This window comes from Abramis brama (assembly GCF_963993115.1).
Source record: "Abramis brama genome assembly, chromosome: 18".
In the NCBI taxonomy this organism is placed as follows: Eukaryota; Metazoa; Chordata; class Actinopteri; order Cypriniformes; family Leuciscidae; genus Abramis; species Abramis brama.
This window is the reverse complement of record NC_139980.1, coordinates 1,026,434-1,050,311: the sequence shown is the minus strand read 5'-3', so window position 1 is coordinate 1,050,311 and position 23,878 is coordinate 1,026,434. Positions and strand designations below refer to the sequence as shown.

Sequence of the window (23,878 nt, the reverse complement as noted above, 5' to 3'; positions counted from 1 at the left end):
AAAACAGGCAATATTGGGTCCAAAATATGAGTGGCTTAATTTTAACTGTTTATTGAACTGCTGTATGAAATCAATGTCACATTTTCAATCGTGATGGTATTCAGGAAAACAACTCTTGAGGTTGCTTAACAGTATCATATGTTATTAATATAAAACTTTCACATTTGAGTTTTTTGTGTGCTGTGAATAACGCAACCTTGTAACCGTCAGTACATTATACATTATTTATTATTATATCCTCTCTCAATTGCCTCTTACACTAAGTGTATTAATTCTCCCGTACTACTGATTCCCTAGTTATTTTATTGTTATTGACATTAATCAGGCTACTCAGGTCGGCAAGTACCGTTCTCTTTCACTCGCCCCTTCATAAAATACACTTGTCCCAGACAGACGGATGTTGAATTGCCTTGCTTTGGAAATGTGACTATCAGAAACTGATTAAAATATCTCTCTTTCAGCTCCACTAGAGCAACAATCCAGCAAACAGACATGATGATTATTATTCTGCACAGTTATTTCATTCCCAGCCTCTTCAGAGATGAATCTAATGATACGTGTGTGAGGACAAAAGGCTAAAGCTAAGCTGAAGCCATGAAGATGCCAGACAGAATCTCTTGAGTGAATTAATCCGTGACTGAGAGTGTTTTCTGAGCTCGGTAAACCAGTGTGCAGCAAATGTGTTACTGTAAAAAAATCATTTGATTGTTAAATGTTCATTTTCAAAAACTAATTATTTGATATGTCGCAACTCTTCTGAACTTAAAAGCTGGAATAAATGGATGTTTTTAAAGACACTAAGCAGAAGTGAAGCACTTAAGTTTACTGTAAAGCAATTACACTTACACGCAAATAAACATTTTTTTTATGCAAAATATATATTTTACAAAACAATGTGGACTCTAAAATTGACAAAAGATCAAAGCCATACAGTACCAGTCAAAAGTTTGGAAACATTACTATTTTTAATGTTTTTGAAAGAAGTCTCTTATGCTCATCAAGCCTGCAGTTTAAAAAACAAAAACAGTAATATTATGAAATATTATTACAATTTAAAATAATGGTTCTCTTTTTTAATATATTTTAAAATGTAATTTATTTTTGTGATGCAAAGCTGAATTTTCATCAGCAAGTACTCCAGTCTTTGGTGTCTTATGATCCTTCAGAAATCATTCTAATATGATGATTTGATACTCAGTTATTATCAATGATGGAAACAGTTGTGCTGTTTAATATATTTTTTTGGAATACTTTTTTCAGGATTCATTGATGAGTAAAACGTTAACAGCATTTATTCATAAAAACAGCATTTATTCAAAATAAAAACATTTCTAACAATATAAATCGTTACCATCACCTTTTATCAATTTAACGCATCCTTGTTGAATTAAAGTACTAATTTCTTTTTTAAAAAATAGTTATTGTTCCCAAACTTTTGAACGGTAGTGTATATTGTTACAAAAGATTTCTATTCTAAATAAATACAGTTCTTTTTAACTTTTTATTCATCAAATAATCCTGAAGAAAGTATCTCAGGTTATAAAAAAAATATTAAGCAGCACAACTGTTTCCAACATTGATCATAAATCATCATATTAGAATGATTTCTGAAGGATCATAAGACACCAAAGACTGGAGTACTTGCTGATGAAAATTCAGCTTTGCATCACAAAAATAAATTACATTTTAAAGTATATTAAAAAAGAGAACCATTATTTTAAATTGTAATAATATTTCATAATATTACTGTTTTTTTGTTTGTTTTGTTTTTAACTGCAGGCTTGATGAGCATAAGAGACTTCTTTCAAAAACATTAAAAATAGTAATGTTTCCAAACTTTTGACTGGTACTGTACATCTAACCAAGTTAATTTGAGGTCGATGTCACACAAATTGAGCCGTTAAAAGGTTTACATGCGACGTCCAGTTTCACAGCGATACCTTTCGAGTGTTTAAGCTTTCGAATGATAATTTACGATGATTACTACAATATGTGACGGGGGAAAAGCAGCAGTAAAGCGCTGTGAAGTTAGTTTACTACAAAGCGAAACTTTCTAAAACTGAACTAAAATTGACAACTAAAATACAAACAAAATGTGAAGAAACCCTAAACTGCACTGACCCTGGAACAGTGTGAAACGCAGAACACCTGATGATCTGTCATAAACACACTCTCATAATGCTCTCGGTCTGGACTTCGGCTTCATAAAGTTTGGACTGTGTGCTCGTTATGTAAGATTGCATAACATTTATGGCATTAGTCAGTAATGGCACGAGTCAGAGGCGTGTGACATCGCTCTCAGAGGCCGGATGCGTACCGGAGGATTGATCAAACATGAGGATCGTTCTCTCGCCCTCGTGTCGACCACACCTTACTCTCCTCGCTCTCTAGTGGAGCACAGGAGGTCTCCAGAAGATCACTGATCAACCGAACCGGTTTGGTCACCATTGACTTGCACTGTATATGAGTTATAACACTGAGGCCTCTCTGATGCGTCGCTCCACATGAGGACGGATGATCACTCTGGGCGAACGATCCCTGTAACAGCTTTACGTGAAGAAGAGCTGAAGTGTGTCATGTCAGTCCTCAGGCACTGTAACTAGTGTATGACTATCTGTGTGTGAGAACAACACAAGTCTATCCAACGTCTCCATTTAGATGATTTTAGCCAAGTAAACGTGTGTGTGTGTGAGTGAGTGAGTGAGTGAGTGAGTGTGTGTGTGTGTGTGTGTGTGTGTGTGTGTGAGTGTGAGTGAGTGTGTGTGAGTGTGTGTGAGTGTGTGTGTGTGTGTGTGAGTGAGTGAGTGAGTGTCTGTGTGTGAGTGTCTGTGTGTGTGTGTGTGTGTGTGTGTCCTGTAGCTGATCTTTGCTCCAGAAGACTCACAGGCTCTTTGTTGAAAATAGCAGTATTGTTAATGAATCGTAAAACACTTTAGTTGCTATTTTGTGTCGTAGTCTAATTAGTAATGTAGTGGCTTATAGTCACTGTCAAATGTAATATGAGTAATTTAATTGTCAGAGCATTTGATGTTAGATTAAATTGTGATTTAATGAAGCGAGAGCACACACACATACACACACACACACACACATACACACACACACACACACACACACACACACACACTGCTGTGTTTATTTGTGCAGAAATCTCTTGCCCTGGATTCTGGGTGTGTGAGCAGCAGCCAGATGCATGTTTAAAGGTCTCTTCTAGTTCACTAAGCACTCACACACACACACACACAAGCACACACACACACACACATAGACACACACACATAGCAATAAGCCTCTGTCCGTTCCAGAGCAATTATTCAAGCTGGCATGAGGATGGAGGCGGAGCTACAGTCGACCAATCTCCCACCAGCCCCCTCCACACACACACACACACACACACTTGCATAATCTCTGCGGAGCGAGAGACAGTCACACGCTCTCTCCCTCTCTCTCAGCATGGCTGGGTGTCAGCGCTCCCGCTCGTGAACACAGATCCGCAGAGGACCATGGGGCAGTTGTGCTGCTTCCCGCTCTCCCGGCCGCAGGACAAGCTCAGTAAGTGTTCCCGCGCTCCCGTGTTCGGGACCCAGAATGCCGTGTGTCCGTGAGGAGCGCTCCTTTCTTTCACACAGACCGCGTCTCTCTGCAGAGCATGGATATGGAGGCTCGTGAGGCTTTGTGTGGGGTGTGTGTGTGTGGTGTGTGTGTGTGTGTGTGTGTGTGTGTGTGTGAGGCATGCTGGCTATCAGAGGACTCTGCCGGTGATTTCTGCACTGATCGGGATCTTCAGGTGGGAGTGTGTGTGGTCTGGATGTGGGTGTTACACAGGTCATGTGCTCTGGGTGTGTGTGTGTGTGTGTGTGTGTGATGGCATCAGGGTGAGGATCATTATGGGATGCTGTTGTTGTGCTGTGACAGTCAGCTGTCAGTCCATAAGAGAAATGAAGTGTTGTGGAAACTGTTCTGAGGACATCAGCAGACAGTGTGTGTGTTCACGAGTGTAGATGATCACGAGTCACCGGGTTGTGGCGCTGGAAGCATCGGCTCGATGTGAAACACTGTTGTATAGATGATATCATGTGATGCTTGTGTTTATAGATCAGTTCGACACATCACGACACTGAACTCACGATGCCATATTATTACGATTCTCCAAGACACATGATAAAGGATAACAAATAAAATGTACTCTTGATTTAAAATGCTAGATTTGGTGTTATGTTGTGTGTGTAAATGAACAGGCTTGGACTTGGTGCTGAAACCCAAAGCACAGGACAATAGAGACACCAGAATAACAATATTCATGATTCTGAAGATGAAAATACATTATTATCGTGTAGATTATTGTAAATTTACATGCTGTATTTTAATCATATTAAATGTGAACAATCCTATTAACAGCTTTACGTGAAGAAGAGCTGAAGTGTGTCGTGTCAGTCTTCAGGTGTGTGAGTGAGTGTGTGTGTGAGTGAGTGAGAGATTGTGTGTGTGTGTGAGTGAGTGAGTGAGAAAGAGAGATTGTGTGTGTGTGTGTGTGTGTGTGTGTGAGAGAGATTGTGTGTCTGTGTGTGTGTGTGTGTGTGTGTGTGTGTGTGTGAGTGAGTGAGTGTGTGTGTGTGTGTGAGTGAGTGAGTGAGTGAGTGAGATTGTGTGTGTGTGTGTGTGTGTGTGTGTGTGTGTGTGTGTGTGTGTGTGTGTGTGAGTGAGTGAGTGAGTGACAGAGAGATTGTGTGTGTGTGTGTGTTTGTGAGTGAGAGAGATTGTGTGTGTGTGTGTGTGTGTGTGTGTGTGTGTGTGTGTGTGTGTGTGTGTGTGTGTGTGTGTGTGTGTGTGTGTGTGTGTGTGTGTTGTGAGTGAGTGAGAGAGATTGTGTGTGTGTGTGTGTGTGTGTGTGTGTGCGCGTGTGTGTGTGTGTGTGTGTGTGTGTGTGTGTGTGTGTGTGTGTGTGTGTGTTCAATCATTTTAAATGTGTGATGTAGAGAAGCTTGATCACTTGACTCTCACGGTGCAAATATTTAGTTGTGATAGAAAAGAAAAATAATTTTGTATTTAGTTGTAATTATTCGTTTACTCTTCACAATGTACGTATATATTTTTTGTTTACACTCTTAAAAATCACGGTTCTTTATTGGAGCCATGGAATCTTCCCGTTCCACTAAAGGCTCTTTATAATGGAAGATTGTGCAAAATTCAGAATTTCAGAATTGGCCTCCATTCATGAATTGGAATTTGATTTGAACTGACTCTGCCCCACAGGACGTCGAATTGAATTTGAATTGGAATGACAGGAAGTGGAATTAAATTCATGGCAATTCAAAGAAATTCCACACAGTCACACAACAGAAAGAATGTGTTGAGTCTCGCATGCATTCAGTGTTAGGAAGGTTACTTTGAAAATGTTATTGCTTACTGTTATTAGTTACCCATTATAAATGTGGTTTGGATTACTTTATTTGGATAACTTTATCAATGCAAAGCAATTTCGTTTTAAGTTGATTAGTAACTAATTGAATTAAACATTTTACCTCAGTAATACAACTAAATACAATTACATTAATTTTGTAATTTAATAACAGAAATTTCATTTCACGTAACTATTTACTCCTCAACCCTGCATACATTTAGTTCTAAAATAGATATTGATCAAATTCTTGAAGTAAATTGTTTAATTAGTTTTGTTCCAATGTAATTTTCATTTCAAAGTAATCACACAAACACAAAGTTGTTGTAAATGCAGTTATCATTTATTCCAATGCAAAAAATTACTGAGCAACACTGTTGCATCTAATAGCTCCTCAAATGTGTTTTCATTGAGTCTGCATGTTCCACAAAATTACAATTACAATAAATCAAACTTAATTATTTGTTCTGTGACTAGAGCTTTTAACATTCATTGCTGGGGAAAACATATCATTTTAATGTAATCTGTACAAGTAGTTCAAACTAATATCATTTATAATGCAATCATATACTGACATATACTGTAAAGCTTCATTGTTAAACACTTCACTTAAAATATGTATATGAATTTCTTTGAATTTTTATTGAATTGCAATTCTGCTTCCTTTAATTCAAATTCGAATTGCAATTCTAGATCCTGTTTTTGACATCAATTCAAATTCAAGAATTGAATTGGAATTAAGTAGTCATTCTCAATTCAGTTCTGAATTGTGCACAAGCCTGCAGTGTGAAGGCGTCTGCCGCATACTCCCGTGTTATCCCAGCATCAGGATGCGCGTCGCAGTCGAGCGTGACCCGTCTCAGTTCAGATGAACTCGCTGTGAAGGAGACGAGTGCACATGTGTACGCTAACCCGTGCCCTACTTACAGCTCACGTGACGGGGAAGCAGAAACACACACACACACACACGAGAGAGTGTGTAGAGGGAGGATCTCAGGAACACAGCGAGAGCCCAGCGTGTGTGTGATGCTCTCAGAGAGAGAGGCTTGTGCTAAAGTAGTGGGATGCTAATAAATAATACACGTTCACACACACACTGACACAGCGCTGTCTGACGTCCTGGAGAGAGCTGAGCATCATCTGATGCTGTTCTGCTAAAGACGTGTGTGTGTGTGGAGGCCGACCGCTGTGTGTGTGTGTGTGTGTATGGAGGCCGATTGTTGTGTGTGAGTGTGAGATGAACTGAAGGACAATGGTGCATCAGAGCAGAAACTGCAGCCTTGAGGTCTTGAGTTCATCTCTGTAAGGTCAGATTTGATTACCTTGTGTGGTTCTTCTCCAGAGATACACACACACACTCACACACACACACACACACACAAACACACACACACACACTAACCTTCCCCTAAACCTACCCATCACACACACACACACTAACCTTCCCCTAAACCTACCCATCACACACACACACACACACACACACACTAACCTTCCCCTAAACCTACCCATCACACACACACACACACACACACACACACACACACACACACTAACCCGACCCCTAAACCTACCCATCACACACACACACACACACTAACCCGACCCCTAAACCTACCCATCACACACACACACACACACACACACTAACCCGACCCCTAAACCTACCCATCACACACACACACACACACACTAACCCGACCCCTAAACCTACCCATCACACACACACACACACACTAACCTTCCCCTAAACCTACCCATCACACACACACACACACACTAACCTTCCCCTAAACCTACCCATCACACACACACACACACACACTAACCCGACCCCTAAACCTACCCATCACACACACACACTAACCCGACCCCTAAACCTACCCATCACACACACACACACACACACACACACTAACCTTCCCCTAAACCTACCCATCACACACACACACACACACACACACACACACTAACCTTCCCCTAAACCTACCCATCACACACACACACACACACACACACACACACACTAACCCGACCCCTAAACCTACCCATCACACACACACACACACACACACTAACCCGACCCCTAAACCTACCCATCACACACACACACACACACACACACTAACCCGACCCCTAAACCTACCCATCACACACACACACACACACACTAACCCGACCCCTAAACCTACCCATCACACACACACACACACACACACTAACCTTCCCCTAAACCTACCCATCACACACACACACACACACACACTAACCTTCCCCTAAACCTACCCATCACACACACACACACACACACACACACACACTAACCCGACCCCTAAACCTACCCATCACACACACACACACACACACACACTAACCCGACCCCTAAACCTACCCATCACACACACACACACACACACACACTGACCCGACCCCTAAACCTACCCATCACACACACACAAACACACACACACTAACCCGACCCCTAAACCTACCCATCACACACACACACACACACTAACCTTCCCCTAAACCTACCCATCACACACACACACACACTAACCCGACCCCTAAACCTACCCATCACACACACACACACACACACACTAACCCGACCCCTAAACCTACCCATCACACACACACAAACACACTAACCCGACCCCTAAACCTACCCATCACACACACACACACACACACACACACTAACCCGACCCCTAAACCTACCCATCACACACACACACACACACACTAACCCGACCCCTAAACCTACCCATCACACACACACACACACAAACACACACACACTAACCCGACCCCTAAACCTACCCATCACACACACACACACACACACACTAACCTTCCCCTAAACCTACCCATCACACACACACACTAACCTTCCCCTAAACCTACCCATCACACACACACACACACACACACTAACCTTCCCCTAAACCTACCCATCACACACACACACACACTAACCTTCCCCTAAACCTACCCATCACACACACACACACACTAACCCGACCCCTAAACCTAACCATCACACACACACACACACACACACAAACACTAACCCGACCCCTAAACCTAGGCATCACACACACACTAACCCGACCCCTAAACCTACCCATCACACACACACACACACACACACACACACACACTAACCTTCCCTTAAACCTACCCATCACACACACACACACTAACCTTCCCCTAAACCTACCCATCACACACACACACACACACACACACACACACACACACTAACCTTCCCCTAAATCTACCCATCACACACACACACACACTAACCTTCCCCTAAACCTACCCATCACACACACACACACACTAACCCGACCCCTAAACCTAACCATCACACACACACACACACACACACACTAACCTTCCCCTAAACCTACCCATCACACACACACACACACACACACTAACCTTCCCCTAAACCTACCCATCACACACACACACACACACTAACCCGACTCCTAAACCTAACCATCACACACACACACACACACACACAAACACTAACCCGACCCCTAAACCTAGCCATCACACACACACTAACCCGACCCCTAAACCTACCCATCACACACACACACACACACACACACACACACACACACACACACACACACACACACACACACTAACCTTCCCTTAAACCTACCCATCACACACACACACACTAACCTTCCCCTAAACCTACCCATCACACACACACACACACACACACACACACACTAACCTTCCCCTAAACCTACCCATCACACACACACACACACTAACCCGACCCCTAAACCTAACCATCACACACACACACACACACAAACACTAACCCGACCCCTAAACCTAGCCATCACACAAACACTAACCCGACCCCTAAACCTACCCATCACACACACACACACACTAACCCGACCCCTAAACCTACCCATCACACACACACACACACACTAACCTTCCCCTAAACCTACCCATCACACACACACACACTAACCCGACCCCTAAACCTAACCATCACACACACACACACACACAAACACTAACCCGACCCCTAAACCTAGCCATCACACAAACACTAACCCGACCCCTAAACCTACCCATCACACACACACTAACCCGACCCCTAAACCTAACCATCACACACACACACACACACTAACCCGACCCCTAAACCTAACCATCACACACACACACACACATACACTAACCCGACCCCTAAACCTAACCATCACACACACACACACACACACTAACCCGACCCCTAAACCTACCCATCACACACACACACACACACACACACTAACCCGACCCCTAAACCTACCCATCACACACACACACACACACTAACCCGACCCCTAAACCTACCCATCACACACACACACACACACACACACACACACAGCCATGTTTATGTGACACACACTAACCCGACCCCTAAACCTAACCATCACACACACACACACACACTAACCCGACCCCTAAACCTACCCATCACACACACACACACACACACACACACACACACACACACTAACCCGACCCCTAAACCTACCCATCACACACACACACACACACTAACCCGACCCCTAAACCTACCCATCACACACATACACACACACACACTAACCCGACCCCTAAACCTACCCATCACACACACACACACACACACACACACTAACCCGACCCCTAAACCTACCCATCACACACACACACACACACACACACACACACACACACACACTAACCCGACCCCTAAACCTACCCATCACAAACACACACACACACTAACCCGACCCCTAAACCTACCCATCACACACATACACACACACACACTAACCCGACCCCTAAACCTAACCATCACACACATACACACACACACACTAACCCGACCCCTAAACCTAACCATCACACAAATTACTTTATTTTTATACTTAATTTACAAATGAGACGTCCCTAAAGGGAGGTTTTTGGAGATTTTGTAAATTTTTATACAAATTTGTCCCCAAAATATAGTTAAGTAGGTACATTCTCACACACACACACACACACACACACACATACTGCCAAACGCACAGGGTTGTGTGTGTGTGTGTGTGTGTGTGTGTGTGTGTGCTGTTCGCTCTCAGTGGCTCGCCATACGAATGCTGGACACGACTGTGTATGATTCACATTTTTGTAGGGTTTATTTGGAGCTGTGGTTGATGTGCCAAACTCCCAGAATTAAGACAAAGCTAAAAAGCGTGATGAATCACCAACAGAGATCTGGGTCCAGATTTAAAGGGCACCTATTATGCAAAATTCACTTTTACATGGTGTTTGAACATAAATGTGTGTTGGCAGTGTGTGAGCAAAACCACCCTAGAATGATAAAAATCCACCCAGTGGTTTTCTCAAAAAATCATAAGCACTGTCTCAGAATGAGCTGTTCTAAGATTCGGCGCAATGTGACGTAGAATTGCGCTAAGCCCCACCGACGTGGTTTGATTGACACTGTGGTTACCCCGCCCTCGGTGATCTGTACACCATCGCCATTGTTTCAACGACAGCCGGTAATGTCTCATAAGAAGTGTAGGTGTTCTGTTGTGGGATGTAAGAATGGACATAGTCTTCACTGACATCAGAGCCACTGAAAACACAGCGGATGGATTTTATTTATGAAGAAAAGGCGCCACTTAAACTTCCTAAATACGTTTATGTTTGCGCGAATCATTTTCTGACTGACTGTTTAGTGAACGAGGGTCAAAGTTAATCCTCAAGTGTGGATCGTTGCCTACTGTTCGCGATCCAACGTCACCTCCAGAAGAAGTACGTGTATTTTATGATTTTTGAGCAAATTGTCATTTCAATCGATGTCAGCCAGTTCAACAACAAATGCGTCTAAAGCTATTTATTGTCGTCGTCATAGGATGTCTCAACAAACAACGTCAGACAGTTTTATGTCACGTATTATTTTTTTCAGCAATTACAAATGTGAATAAATTAAGGTCTGCTCTACTGTATCTCCATAGACAGTATATAAACGTCTATCTCCCTGCAGCATGTGTTTTCTGGTTCTGTAGCCATCTTCTCACATTTGCCACATAAGCACCTGTACGACAAGTAATGTCAACATGACGCAACAGCACCCCTGGCATAAATATAATTTCGTTTGTACTTAAGAAAAAAGAAAAAAAAATTGTTTGTACTTAGCAAACGTTATCACAGTATTTGTGTGTGTGTGTAGTTTCAAAAAATTGCGCGAACGTTATCACAATTCGTGTGTGTGTGTGTGTGTGTTGCACATCCATAATTGCAAAGGGAACGCGATTAAAACTTTGTAAGTACATAAATGTATCAAATAACCATTCCGAGACGTCCTGGTCCATTCTCATTCGTGTTTCTTCTGCCGGAGTCTCTTCATCATCTGGGTCCAGCAGGGCGGGGATATGCAGCTCATTTACATTTAAGGTGGTACACACCAAAACAGCTCTTTTTAAAACAGGCCCCAAAAATGACATTTTCAAATGGTTATAATAAATTAACTGTGGGGTATTTTGTGCTGAAACTTCACAAATACATTCTGGGGACACCCAAGACCATAATAGCTTTAACGACGGGAAAAATGGTCGGTTCTCCCGGCGCATGGTCTAAAAGGGTTGTCTCTATTCTCTTAATGAGTAATGGGTGTGTTTTGGGATTTACATGCAATAAACCAATCAGAGTCTTATTTCCCATTCCCTTTAAAAGCCAGTTGCGCTTGTGCCATGGCGGATTCGCTATTTACATGACAGGATTTGCAAGTGGAAAAACTGAACGCTTCTCTAGCAAGGAATCTGCTCGTGCGCGAGGTTAAAGCTGTGTGTGTGTGTGTGTGTGTGTGTGTGTGTGTGTGTGTGTGTGTGAGGTTAAAGCAAGCAGAGCATCTACGGGACAAGCCGGATTCCACCATATCTTTATGCACACAATAATAATCTTTTACACTGTAATCCTTTTATTTTTAATATTGGGCATGTTTGTGTGCTGCTGCCCTTGTGTGTGTAATAAGCAGAGTGAGGACTCTCCTATATGCGCTCAATACTAACGCGCTCTTTAACAAAAGAAATATTGCGCCATTGACTTTAGACCAGGGTTCAGTTGGTCAATGGCTCAGTCTATTTCAGTTCCTCAAAATAGCAACGCTCCAACAATACGCCAGAACACACAGTCGTTCTCAGACCAGCAGCACATGGACACACAGATGGGCGCAAATGCATTTGCTAGTTAAACACCATGGCGCAGGACGTAAAATGATAACTGCGTCGGGCTGAAACTAGCAAAACACACTTGCGTCGCACCTGGAGCTGCATTGCGTCGGGTGTAAGATAGGCCCCAGTACACTCAATGGGTGTAGAAACAAACACCTTTCCCTTTTTCAGCCTTAGCATTCTGGAAACATTTCACTCTTGCACAGGAGAACCAAACACACCGGCTCTACGCCCTGTAGCTTCTCAACATGTAAACCGTCTCGGCTGATTGGTTAGATACTTAAATAAATGAGCATTATATCAAAGTCAGCAGCTCTAAACGCTATAAAAATGGCAAATTAAACTCATCTGGACATTAAAAATGTAAGCCGAGGCTGTGATGTGGCATGGTGGTTGTTATATTGTATTTGTGTGCCGGTTGTGAGACACTCTGGCCGCACTCCAGCGGCGTTTCTCTGAAGAAGAGTTCTGGAAATAGCAGCTGGCGCTTTGCTCACTGAAGTGGGCGAAGACAAACAGACGTCCTCCAGTAAAGCTCACTGTTCCTGGATGGGAAGCTCAGGTTGATCGGAGAGAGGTGAGGTCGCGACCTCTCCCAGATCAGCACACAGGAGATGAAGCTTCCTGAGGAAATGCCATCCGCTCATTCTGGAACGCCTCGTATCCCTGTGTTTGGCTTGTTTCAGGGGTGCTTGGATCTATAGACTAGATAAAGCTCTGAACACAGGCTCAGTGGAGAGACAAGGCTCTGCTTACGGTTTTACAAAACACCAAATACACACCAATACATTCAATCCACTGCAATGAAGACTAGTGGCAGTAAAACACCAATAACTATATTAGCCTATTCCTTTTCACACAAATGATGATTACAGGGGCAGATTATCTGCTTTTCATCATGAGGTGTTGATTACAGCATTACTGTGGATCTGCTCATGTTGTGTCAGTGTTGCATCTGTTGTGTGTTTGCTAGTCGAGCGTTATAAGCCGTGAGCGATGCAGTGACCGTGGAGAACCATGGCCTGTAGTGTGTCTGCTGCTCACATCTTACACTCCTGTTCACACTGACACCTGAAAAAAAAGCTTCTGAAAGGTGTCCTCTACATTTTAACGTGCCCCTATTATACTGTTTAAAGGCTCCCGCCCAATTTTGTTCAGTTTTCTCCGACAGCAGGTTTACATGCATCCAAAGTTAAAAAGACTTTAATTTTCTCATAATATCCAGTGCAGCATCAGCTCTTTTCTCACAGTGTCTGAAACGGTCCGCTTCGAACATTTGAGCAGCTTCCGAAATCGAATACCTCTCTACTACTGTATATATTATGGGTGAACACCATACGCCAGAGTAGCTCGTCCCAATACAGGACTCATTAAACAGCAGGAGAACAGTCCCATGATGACCCTCTGCTTCCACTGAGACGCATTTGATGGACACTTTACTGTCCCACAAGGCCACAGGAGAGGATCTGTGATTGACAGAGAAACACCTGATGCTGGTAGGTCATGTGACAGTCACAACATGGCAGATGAAGTATGTCAGAGTTTCATTTAATGCTGCCCACATTCATACTATATGTATATAGAAGATACTTGTTTAACAGTTGTGAAGTAAATTCTAATTCAAATGTAGTACCTACTCTGAACAGCATGCTATCCAGTCTGTTGTGATTAGTCTACTCTGCTCTGATTGGTCAGATGGTCCAGTCTGTTGTGATTGGTCTACTCTGCTCTGATTGGTCAGATGGTCCAGTCTGTTGTGATTGGTCTACTCTACTCTGATTGGTCAGATGGTCCAGTCTGTTGTGATTGGTTTACTCTGCTCTGATTGGTCAGATGGTCCAGTCTGTTGTGATTGGTCTGCTCTGCTCTGATTGGTCAGATGGTCCAGTCTGTTGTGATTGGTTTACTCTGCTGTGATTGGTCAGATGGTCCAGTCTGTTGTGATTGGTCTACTCTGCTCTGATTGGTCAGATGGTCCAGTCTGTTGTGATTGGTCTACTCTGCTCTGATTGGTCAGATGGTCCAGTCTGTTGTGATTGGTCTACTCTGCTCTGATTGGTCAGATGGTCCAGTCTGTTGTGATTGGTTTACTCTGCTCTGATTGGTCAGATGGTCCAGTCTGTTGTGATTGGTCTGCTCTGCTCTGATTGGTTCTGATTGGTCAGATGGTCCAGTCTGTTGTGATTGGTTTACTCTGCTCTGATTGGTCAGATGGTCCAGTCTGTTGTGATTGGTCTACTCTGCTCTGATTGGTCAGATGGTCCAGTCTGTTGTGATTGGTTTACTCTGCTCTGATTGGTCAGATGGTCCAGTCTGTTGTGATTGGTCTGCTCTGCTCTGATTGGTTCTGATTGGTCAGATGGTCCAGTCTGTTGTGATTGGTTTACTCTGCTCTGATTGGTCAGATGGTCCAGTCTGTTGTGATTGGTCTACTCTGCTCTGATTGGTCAGATGGTCCAGTCTGTTGTGATTGGTCTGCTCTGCTCTGATTGGTCAGATGGTCCAGTCTGTTGTGATTGGTCTACTCTGCTCTGATTGGTTGATCAGATGGTCTAGTCTGTTGTGATTGATCTACTCTGCTCTGATTGGTTGATCAGATGGTCTAGTCTGTTGTGATTGATCTACTCTGCTCTGATTGGTTGATCAGATGGTCTAGTCTGTTGTGATTGGTCTACTCTGCTCTGATTGGTCAGATGGGCCAGTCTTTTGTGCTTGGTCGAAACCAAACGCCCATTAGCAAATCTGAATTTCAGCTTTTCATCAGCACTTGATGCACAGAAATACAAACAGTAACCCGTTTCAGGCAGTTCAGAATCGCTTCTTTCTTTTGGGAGACAATAGCTGCATCCCAGTTCAGAGGCTGCATCCACAAAGGTTGGACTGAGCGTTTTTAAATGGGGCGGTCTAGCTCTTGTCGCCTAGCAACTGTGACAGCTGCCGTTTGTGATCGGCGGGAACGTTTTCACAGGACTTTTTTTAGTTACAAACAGGGTTCACAACCTGTCTAAATATGTTCACCATGGTCCATTATGTACATAATAAAGAGTATAAACTATATATAATCGCATCTTGGTAAGATATGTCAACATTTGAACCGCTCTAAAGTTTTTCTTCTTTTTTTTTTATACATGTTAGATATTCGAGTAAGTTGAAACATAATACCTGCATTTAAAAGTGTAATCTGGCGTTTTCTCTCCTAAAAATCCTATTGTCACTCACGTACAATGAATCTTGGGATAGGCTAGGCTGTGAAGGATCCATGAGTTGTATCCTTTATTGCCCGGGAAACGAAGGCTGGGACACGGTGACGCAATCGACCTTTGAAGGATGCAGCCTCTGAATTGAGACACAGCTATTTTTATTGTATTTATTTTTTTGCACTTTGATCTGTGAAACTTTGCAGACCTTTTACATTCACAAACAGCTGTATTACACACTGCATGAAAGGTATATCTGAAAAAGCATGATAGGGGCCCTTTAAAATGATTTGGGATTTACTATTGAATGAGATGCACTGTAGACAGTGTGTTTTTTCCAATGACATTCGAATCAGCAAGGAGTCGATGTGGTGTAATGTATTGTATTCAACATTATTCATGATAATTACAGTATCAAGGGAAATAATCAGCAATGTCATTTTTGTCACAATCATGACATGCAGCCCTGGAATCAAAGCTGTCCTAATTGTTGATAAATCTACAAAGCATGATCTCAGGAGTATTAATCAGCCGTGATTGAGCAGATGCGTTGAGGTGAATCAGTGGGATCTCGTCATGCTTCATCACAGACCATCTGTGTGATTCTGATGGTTTCTGATGCTGCGGTTGTGGCCAAATCACTTCAGGTTGCTAAATGTGTTGTTTATCTTGCAGATCTTCTGCAAAGCAGGCAGCGTGCTGAACGGACAAGTACGTGCTCCTCCTTCACTGTCTCTGTGTAGTGTACTTCAACCCCTCACTACCCTACTACTGAGGGCACTAGACGCAGATTCACCCCCACTGTGTGTGTTTGCAGTAGTAGAGACTGTGACGTTTTCCATTACTTTAGGGATGCACGATATATGGGTGTGCAAATCAGCATTGTAACTTCTCAGCTGATGTGCTGGAATGGAAGCAGAGAATATTATCAGGGATTATTTCATTCTTTTCAAATGGTGAATTATATTTCTGTGCCAGCTAACTTTAAAAGAAGTACTATAAAAAGCACAACAAACATTCATGTGCAATTATCGATTGTAGCTTCAGTGTAACAGACACTTAGTTTTATCATATCAGCTATGAACAGTCACATACAAATAATTATAGAAGAATAATTAGATAAAGTGAGGGGTTATTCTATCCATTTCAAACCGCAAACTATGACAATTTAGTTTTTTTTTATGAATACTGTTTTAAAAAACTACGGTTCACCACCAGTTTGGGGTCAGTATTGTATTTTTTCAAAGAAATTAATAACTGTTATTCATCAAGGACACTTAAAAAATCATCAAAATTGAGAGTAAAGATATTTATAATGTTATTAAAGATTTCTATTTCAAATAAATGCTGTTCTTCTCAAAATTATTCATCAAAAAAATACTGCAAAATAAAATGTATGATGGTTTCCACAAAAATATGAACTGTTTTCAACATTGCTATAATCATAAATGTTTCTTGATTATCAAATCATCATATTAGAGTGATTTCTGAAGGATCATGTGACACTGAAGACTGGCGTAATGATGCTGAAAATTCAGCTTTGATCACAGGAATAAATTACACTTTACTGTATATTCACATAGAAAACAGCTGATTTACATTGGAATAATATTTCAAAAATGTTCCTGTATTTTTGATCAAATAAATGCTTGAAATACACGAAGATACATAAAATAATCTCACCGACCCCAAATGGTAGTGAACGTATCAGCTGAATAATTGTTGGTTATTGTATTAGTCAAAATGTCTATATCTGTGCATCCCTACATTGATATTCCTGTTTATATAAATCTAAAATATCAGAGAAATAGAGTCATTGTGATGGTACATGATTAGCAGCTGTAACCCGGACCTTGCGTCTGACCGACAGTCACTGAGTAAAGGCCCGTTCACACCAGGGACGATAACGATAAAGAAATAGTTCTAAAAATCGTTCTTAATATTAAAGAATAGCAGAGTTCACACCACAGCTATAACGATAATGATATAGAGAAACGATCACTTTCAGAACGATTTTTTTTCCAGCTGTTGAACGATAAAACACTGACAGCCAATCAGAATCCATTACATTGTGGAGAAGTTAATCACCGAGGTCCAGAAAAATCCACCACTGTTTGACAAGTCATCAGTTTCTTTTCAAGAAAATGTATATGGAAAACAATCGTTCACACCCTCTGAATAAACAGAAGTTTTATCTCAGGTATCCAGCACTCGTTTCCACAACATTGTCTTGCTTCCTCTGAAGTTGTGGTGAAAAAAAAAAAAAAAAAAAAAAATATTCGCTGAAAGCAAGTATCAAACGCAAGTAACTTTGTGGGCGGATCTCGGGCGCTGTTGCTATTATACCGGCGGGATAAATGACTCTTGTGCTCGACACAAATCTAAAATGTGTTGGTCTGAAGTCGCTTCATTACTCATAGGTGTGGTTTGGGCGTAACGTGAAATAAACCAATCAGAGCGTCATCTCACATTCCCTTTAAGAGCAGGCGCGCTTGTTCCATGGCGGATTGCTATTATAACGGCGGATTTGCCAGACGCACGCCAGGAGCGGTTCACAGCCGAGGAGACCGACGTTCTCGTCAGGGCCGTAAAACACAGAGAAGTGACATTGGGGATGGAGAAACACACCCAAATTAGCTTCGGTTAAACAGGCGTATAATAATTTGGGTAAATGTGTAAGCTAGATTTATGCCTATTTTTTCACATCTTCATGGACACAACAATGATTTCCCTCGTGTGGAATATTTTTCCTTGTAATAATGTATGATTTGCAAAAACTGCTGCTTCTGTGTGTAGATGAGAGAAGCAAAATGTATGGCGTTGTGCACACGCTACACTGATTATGGCCAAGCATGCGCCCTTAAACTAGCATCTGAATAACATGCGCAACGCGCCACTGACTTTAGACTAGGTTTCTCCTGATCAGTGGAATTGTTTTCTGAAACTGCAAAATAGCACCAGGGAACGTTTGCGCCGGAACACGCCTCCTCTTTTCGCTGAACCGCCCCCGGGAGCGCAAGTTCATTCCCTAATTTACTGACGTGCGTCTGTGGAGGGAAAAGTCCGCTGTGCGTCGGGTGCAAAATAGGAATGAAACATGCGTCAGTGTACAAAGTCAATTGCGCTGGGTGCAAGATAGGGCTCATGGTGTTGTTTTTATTCCACTATATTGACTTCGTCAGCTAAATCCACTGTTAGATTATTAGATGGATTACACTAGCTTCACTCTAAACACATCATGCTGAGGACACCTGCTGGTTAAAGCTGTGTAAATGCAGCAAGAGCAGCAAAAACATGTTCAATGATGTCATACACACTTTGAAACCGCAGCGCATGAGCTTAGAATACAGACCGTTATCGTTCGTTGGTGTGAACACTAATATAGTTATCGTTATCTTTATAGTTCGTTGGTGTGAACGGGCCTTTAGACGTGTGTTTGCTCATCTGATCTGTGTGTGTGTGCGTGGGTGGGTCAGCGTTCAGCTTTCACTGACCGCTATCTCTCTCTGTGTGTGTGTGTGTGTGTGTGTGTGTGTGTGTGTGTGTAGGTGTTAAGAAAGCGGACGATGAGGAGTTAGTGAGTCTGAGTAAGCGGCTGGTTGAAGACGCCGTGTCGCGAGCTGTGCAACAGTACATGGAGGAAACCCAGCAGAACGGCTCCGCGCCGAAAGACCAGGGTCCGCCAGGGTCCGCCGGCACACTCAACAGCACCAAATGACCCCGCGACCCCTGACCCCTGACCCCACCGCCACACACGGCGTCCAACCACAGCACACAGGGTGTGTGTACAGAAGCTGGAGTCAGCAGACAGCGAGTGTGTGAACACTAATGAAGCGGAGTCGAGTGTGCCGATGCACACCGGACTCAAACACACACTGATTCCCCTGTCTTCCCTCTTCTGTTCACCCCGTCTCTCACGCTTCGTGTGTGTCGGATCCTTCCCAGAGTGCATCAGGAGTCTGAACATCTTGCTTTGACATCTTCACATCGACAATCACAGTGAACTGCTCAGTGTGACCTGCAGACCAGCAGCCCAATCCAAAGCCAGACTCATGACCCGCGCTACGAACATGCCTGTGTATCTGTGTGTCACATGATGATGATGTGTGTGTGTTGTGCCGTAGGGAGTGTGTGCGCTCAGCACAGGATGGATCAGGAAAGAGAGCGCGGGCGGACACAGGTACAGGCCATAAAGACACTGTTAGCACAAGAAAACACTCGAGCGAAGATCCTGCAGGAGCTCGACCTGTCCGGCGGAGGAACTGCACACTGACCATCCCAGCGTAAAACACACACACACACACACACACACGCAGACACAGACCTTCACTGACGTACAAATCAGCGAAACATCTCACACACTCTCTGTGAGGTTTAGAAATCCACACACACACACACACACACATACACGCAGACCTTCACTGACATACAAACCAGCGAAACATCTCACACACTCTCTGTGTGAGGTTTAGAAATCCCCACACACACACTCACACACACATACACGCAGACCTTCACTGACATACAAACTAGCGAAACGTATCACACACTCTCTGTGATGTTCAGAAAGCCACACACACACACACTCACACCTTCATTGACATACAAACCAGCTAAACGTCTCACACACACATTCTGTGAGGTTTAGAAAGCCGCACACACTCATACACACACACACACACACACACACACACACGCAGACCTTCACTGACATACAAACTAGCGAAACGTATCACACACTCTCTGTGAGGTTCAGAAAGACACACACTCAGACACACACACATACACTCACACACTCAAACTCACACACACACACACACTCATACTCACACACACTCATACTCATACTCACACACACTCATACTCATACTCATACTCACACACACTCATACTCATACTCATACTCACACACACTCATACTCATACTCACACACACTCACACTGAAGCAAGGCCGGCCTGAAACAGGATTATGGTGATCTTTGAGCTGACTTTATTTGAGCTGATTTGATTGGAGCGTCAGATGTCGATGATGCGTCAGATGTCGATGATGCGTCAGACGAGTACCCACAGTGGCCTTAGAGACATCACACCTTGTTATAATATTACTGAAGAACATTTGCTTTGTTTAGTTCACAGATTCATGTTTTCACCAGAACCTTAAAATGTGTCTTTTTATGCTCCTTGTCCTTGAGTTTCCCGTGTCCATGAAGTGTAGAAGTGTCCATGTGAACAGGACTATGATGTCATCATTTAGCTTTTTGTTTCCCATCTGTCACTTTTTTACTCTTAAAAATAAAGGACAAGATGACAGCGACTCGGCGTGATTCATTCTCAGTGATGTGATGTTTGTTCTCAGGGTTTATGTCTAACGCCTCCATCTTTCCTCTGATGAGCATATTGCGTGCCGTCTGCCGAGTCTCGAGGTGAGACGAGTGTGTGTGTGTGTGTGTGTGTGTTCTGGAGCGCAGAAGCAGAAATACACACTCGCTCATTATTTGAGTAAACTCGTGAATTCAGGAACACTGGAGCTGAAGCAGTTTTTAAAACTTAAAACAATCCTCTGATCATCCTGGAGGTTCACTTCTCACATGCTCATATTCTGCACAACATGTACTGTGTAGATGTTTAGTAGCAAAATATTTTTATATAAATCATAAATTGTCATATTCAAACACCTGGTATTTCAGTCACATAAATATACATTACCGTTCAAAAGTTTGACATCAGTAAAAACAGTCTTAAAGAAATTACTACTTTTGTTCATCGAGGACGCATTAAATTGATCAAAAGTGACATTTATTATGTTACTAAAGCTTTCTATTTCAAGTAAATGCTGTTCTTTTGAACTTTATTGATCAGAGAATCCTGAAAAATTAAATATATGAATAAAATGTTTTCTTCTTTTCCACACTGATAATAATCATAAATGTTTCTTAATCATCATATTAGAGTGATTTCTGAAGGATCATGTGACACTGAAGACTGGAGTAATGATGCTGAACATTCAGCTTTGATCACAGGAATAAATTACAGAACTGGGCCCTCATTAAATTTTGGAATAATTAAAAAAATTTGTGGAAAAAAATATGAAATATTTGAGTTACATAAAAGCTTTTTATTTGTTTTCTTCCTAATTGTCCTTGAAATAGTGGAGATTGCAAGACTGTCAGCTGGCCTGCATAGAATTACTGTCATAGAATTACTTTCAGAATCACTTTAATAGAATTACTGTCAGAACTACTGTCACAGAGTTACTGTCAGAATCACTGTAATAGAATTACTGTCAGAATCACTGTCATAGAATTACTGTCATAGAATTACTGTCAGAATGACTGTAATAGAATTACTGTCATAGAATTACTGTCACAGAGTTACTGTAATAGAATTACTGTCATAGAATTACTGTCAGAATTACTGTCACAGAGTTACTGTCATAGAATTACTGTCATAGAATTACTGTCAGAATCACTGTCATAGAATTACTGTCAGAATTAGTCACAGTTACTGTAATAGAATTACTGTCATAGAATTACTGTCAGAATCACTGTAATAGAATTACTGTCATAGAATTACTGTCCGAATTACTGTCAGAATTACTGTAATATAATTACTGTCATAGAATTACTGTCAGAATTACTGTCATAGAATTACTGTCAGAATTACTGTCATAGAATTACTGTCAGAATTACTGTAATAGAATTACTGTCACAGAGTTACTGTAATAGAATTACTGTCATAGAATTACTGTCAGAATCACTGTAATAGAATTACTGTCAGAGTTACTGTAATTGAATTACTGTCATAGAATTACTGTCAGAGTTACTGTAATTGAATTACTGTCAGAATTACTGTCAGAATTACTGTCATAGAATTACTGTCAGAATTACTGTCACAGAGTTACTGTAATAGAATTACTGTAATAGAATTACTGTCATAGAATTAATGTCACAGAATTACTGTCAGAATCACTGTAATAGAATTACTGTCAGAATTACTGTCAGAGTTACTGTAATAGAATTACTGTCATAGAATTACTGTCAGAATTACTGTCATAGAATTACTGTCAGAATTACTGTCATAGAATTACTGTCAGAATTACTGTAATAGAATTACTGTCACAGAGTTACTGTAATAGAATTACTGTCATAGAATTACTGTCAGAATCACTGTAATAGAATTACTGTCAGAATTACTGTCATAGAATTACTGTCAGAGTTACTGTAATTGAATTACTGTCATAGAATACTGTCAGAATTACTGTCATAGAATTACTGTCAGAATTACTGTCACAGAATCACTGTAATAGAATTACTGTAATAGAATTACTGTCATAGAATTAATGTCACAGAATCACTGTAATAGAATTACTGTCAGAATTACTGTCACAGAGTTACTGTCATAGAATTACTGTCAGAATTACTGTCAGAGTTACTGTAATAGAATTACTGTCATAGAATTACTGTCAGAATTACTGTCATAGAATTACTGTCAGAATCACTGTAATAGAATTACTGTCAGAATTACTGTCACAGAGTTACTGTAATAGAATTACTGTCATAGAATTACTGTCAGAATCACTGTAATAGAATTACTGTCATAGAATTACTGTCAGAATTACTGTCATAGAATTACTGTTACAGAGTTACTGTAATAGAATTACTGTCATAGAATTACTGTCAGAATCACTGTAATAGAATTACTGTCATAGAATTACTGTCACAGAGTTACTGTAATAGAATTACTGTCAGAATTACTGTCATAGAATTACTGTCAGAGTTACTGTAATTGAATTACTGTCATAGAATTACTGTCAGAATTACTGTCATAGAATTACTGTCACAGAGTTACTGTCATAGAATTACTGTAATAGAATTACTGTCACAGAATTACTGTCACAGAATTACTGTCAGAATCACTGTAATAGAATTACTGTCAGAATTACTGTCACAGAGTTACTGTCACAGAATTACTGTCATAGAATTACTGTCAGAATCACTGTAATAGAATTACTGTCAGAATTACTGTCATAGAATTACTGTCA

General features: G+C 41.6%; 1 protein-coding gene across 4 annotated transcripts in view; it reads left to right on the top strand.

Annotated features, from left to right (window-relative positions):
- akap7 (A-kinase anchoring protein 7) overlaps window positions 1–21,151 on the top strand; it is a gene marked incomplete at its 5' end in the record, with an annotated part of 57,916 nt that extends 36,765 nt beyond the window's left edge. For 2 of the 4 annotated variants that reach the window (XM_084091658.1, XM_084091657.1), the window contains 2 exons: window positions 16,512–16,547; window positions 19,385–21,151. In XM_084091658.1, the coding sequence (XP_083947784.1) occupies window positions 16,512–16,547; window positions 19,385–19,554 (206 nt within the window). In that variant the 3' untranslated portion in view covers window positions 19,555–21,151. The remainder of the gene's footprint in view (window positions 1–16,511; window positions 16,548–19,384) is intronic. The other 2 variants (XM_084091660.1, XM_084091659.1) reach the window with 2 other exon arrangements.
- Window positions 21,152–23,878: the final 2,727 nt, after the last annotated feature.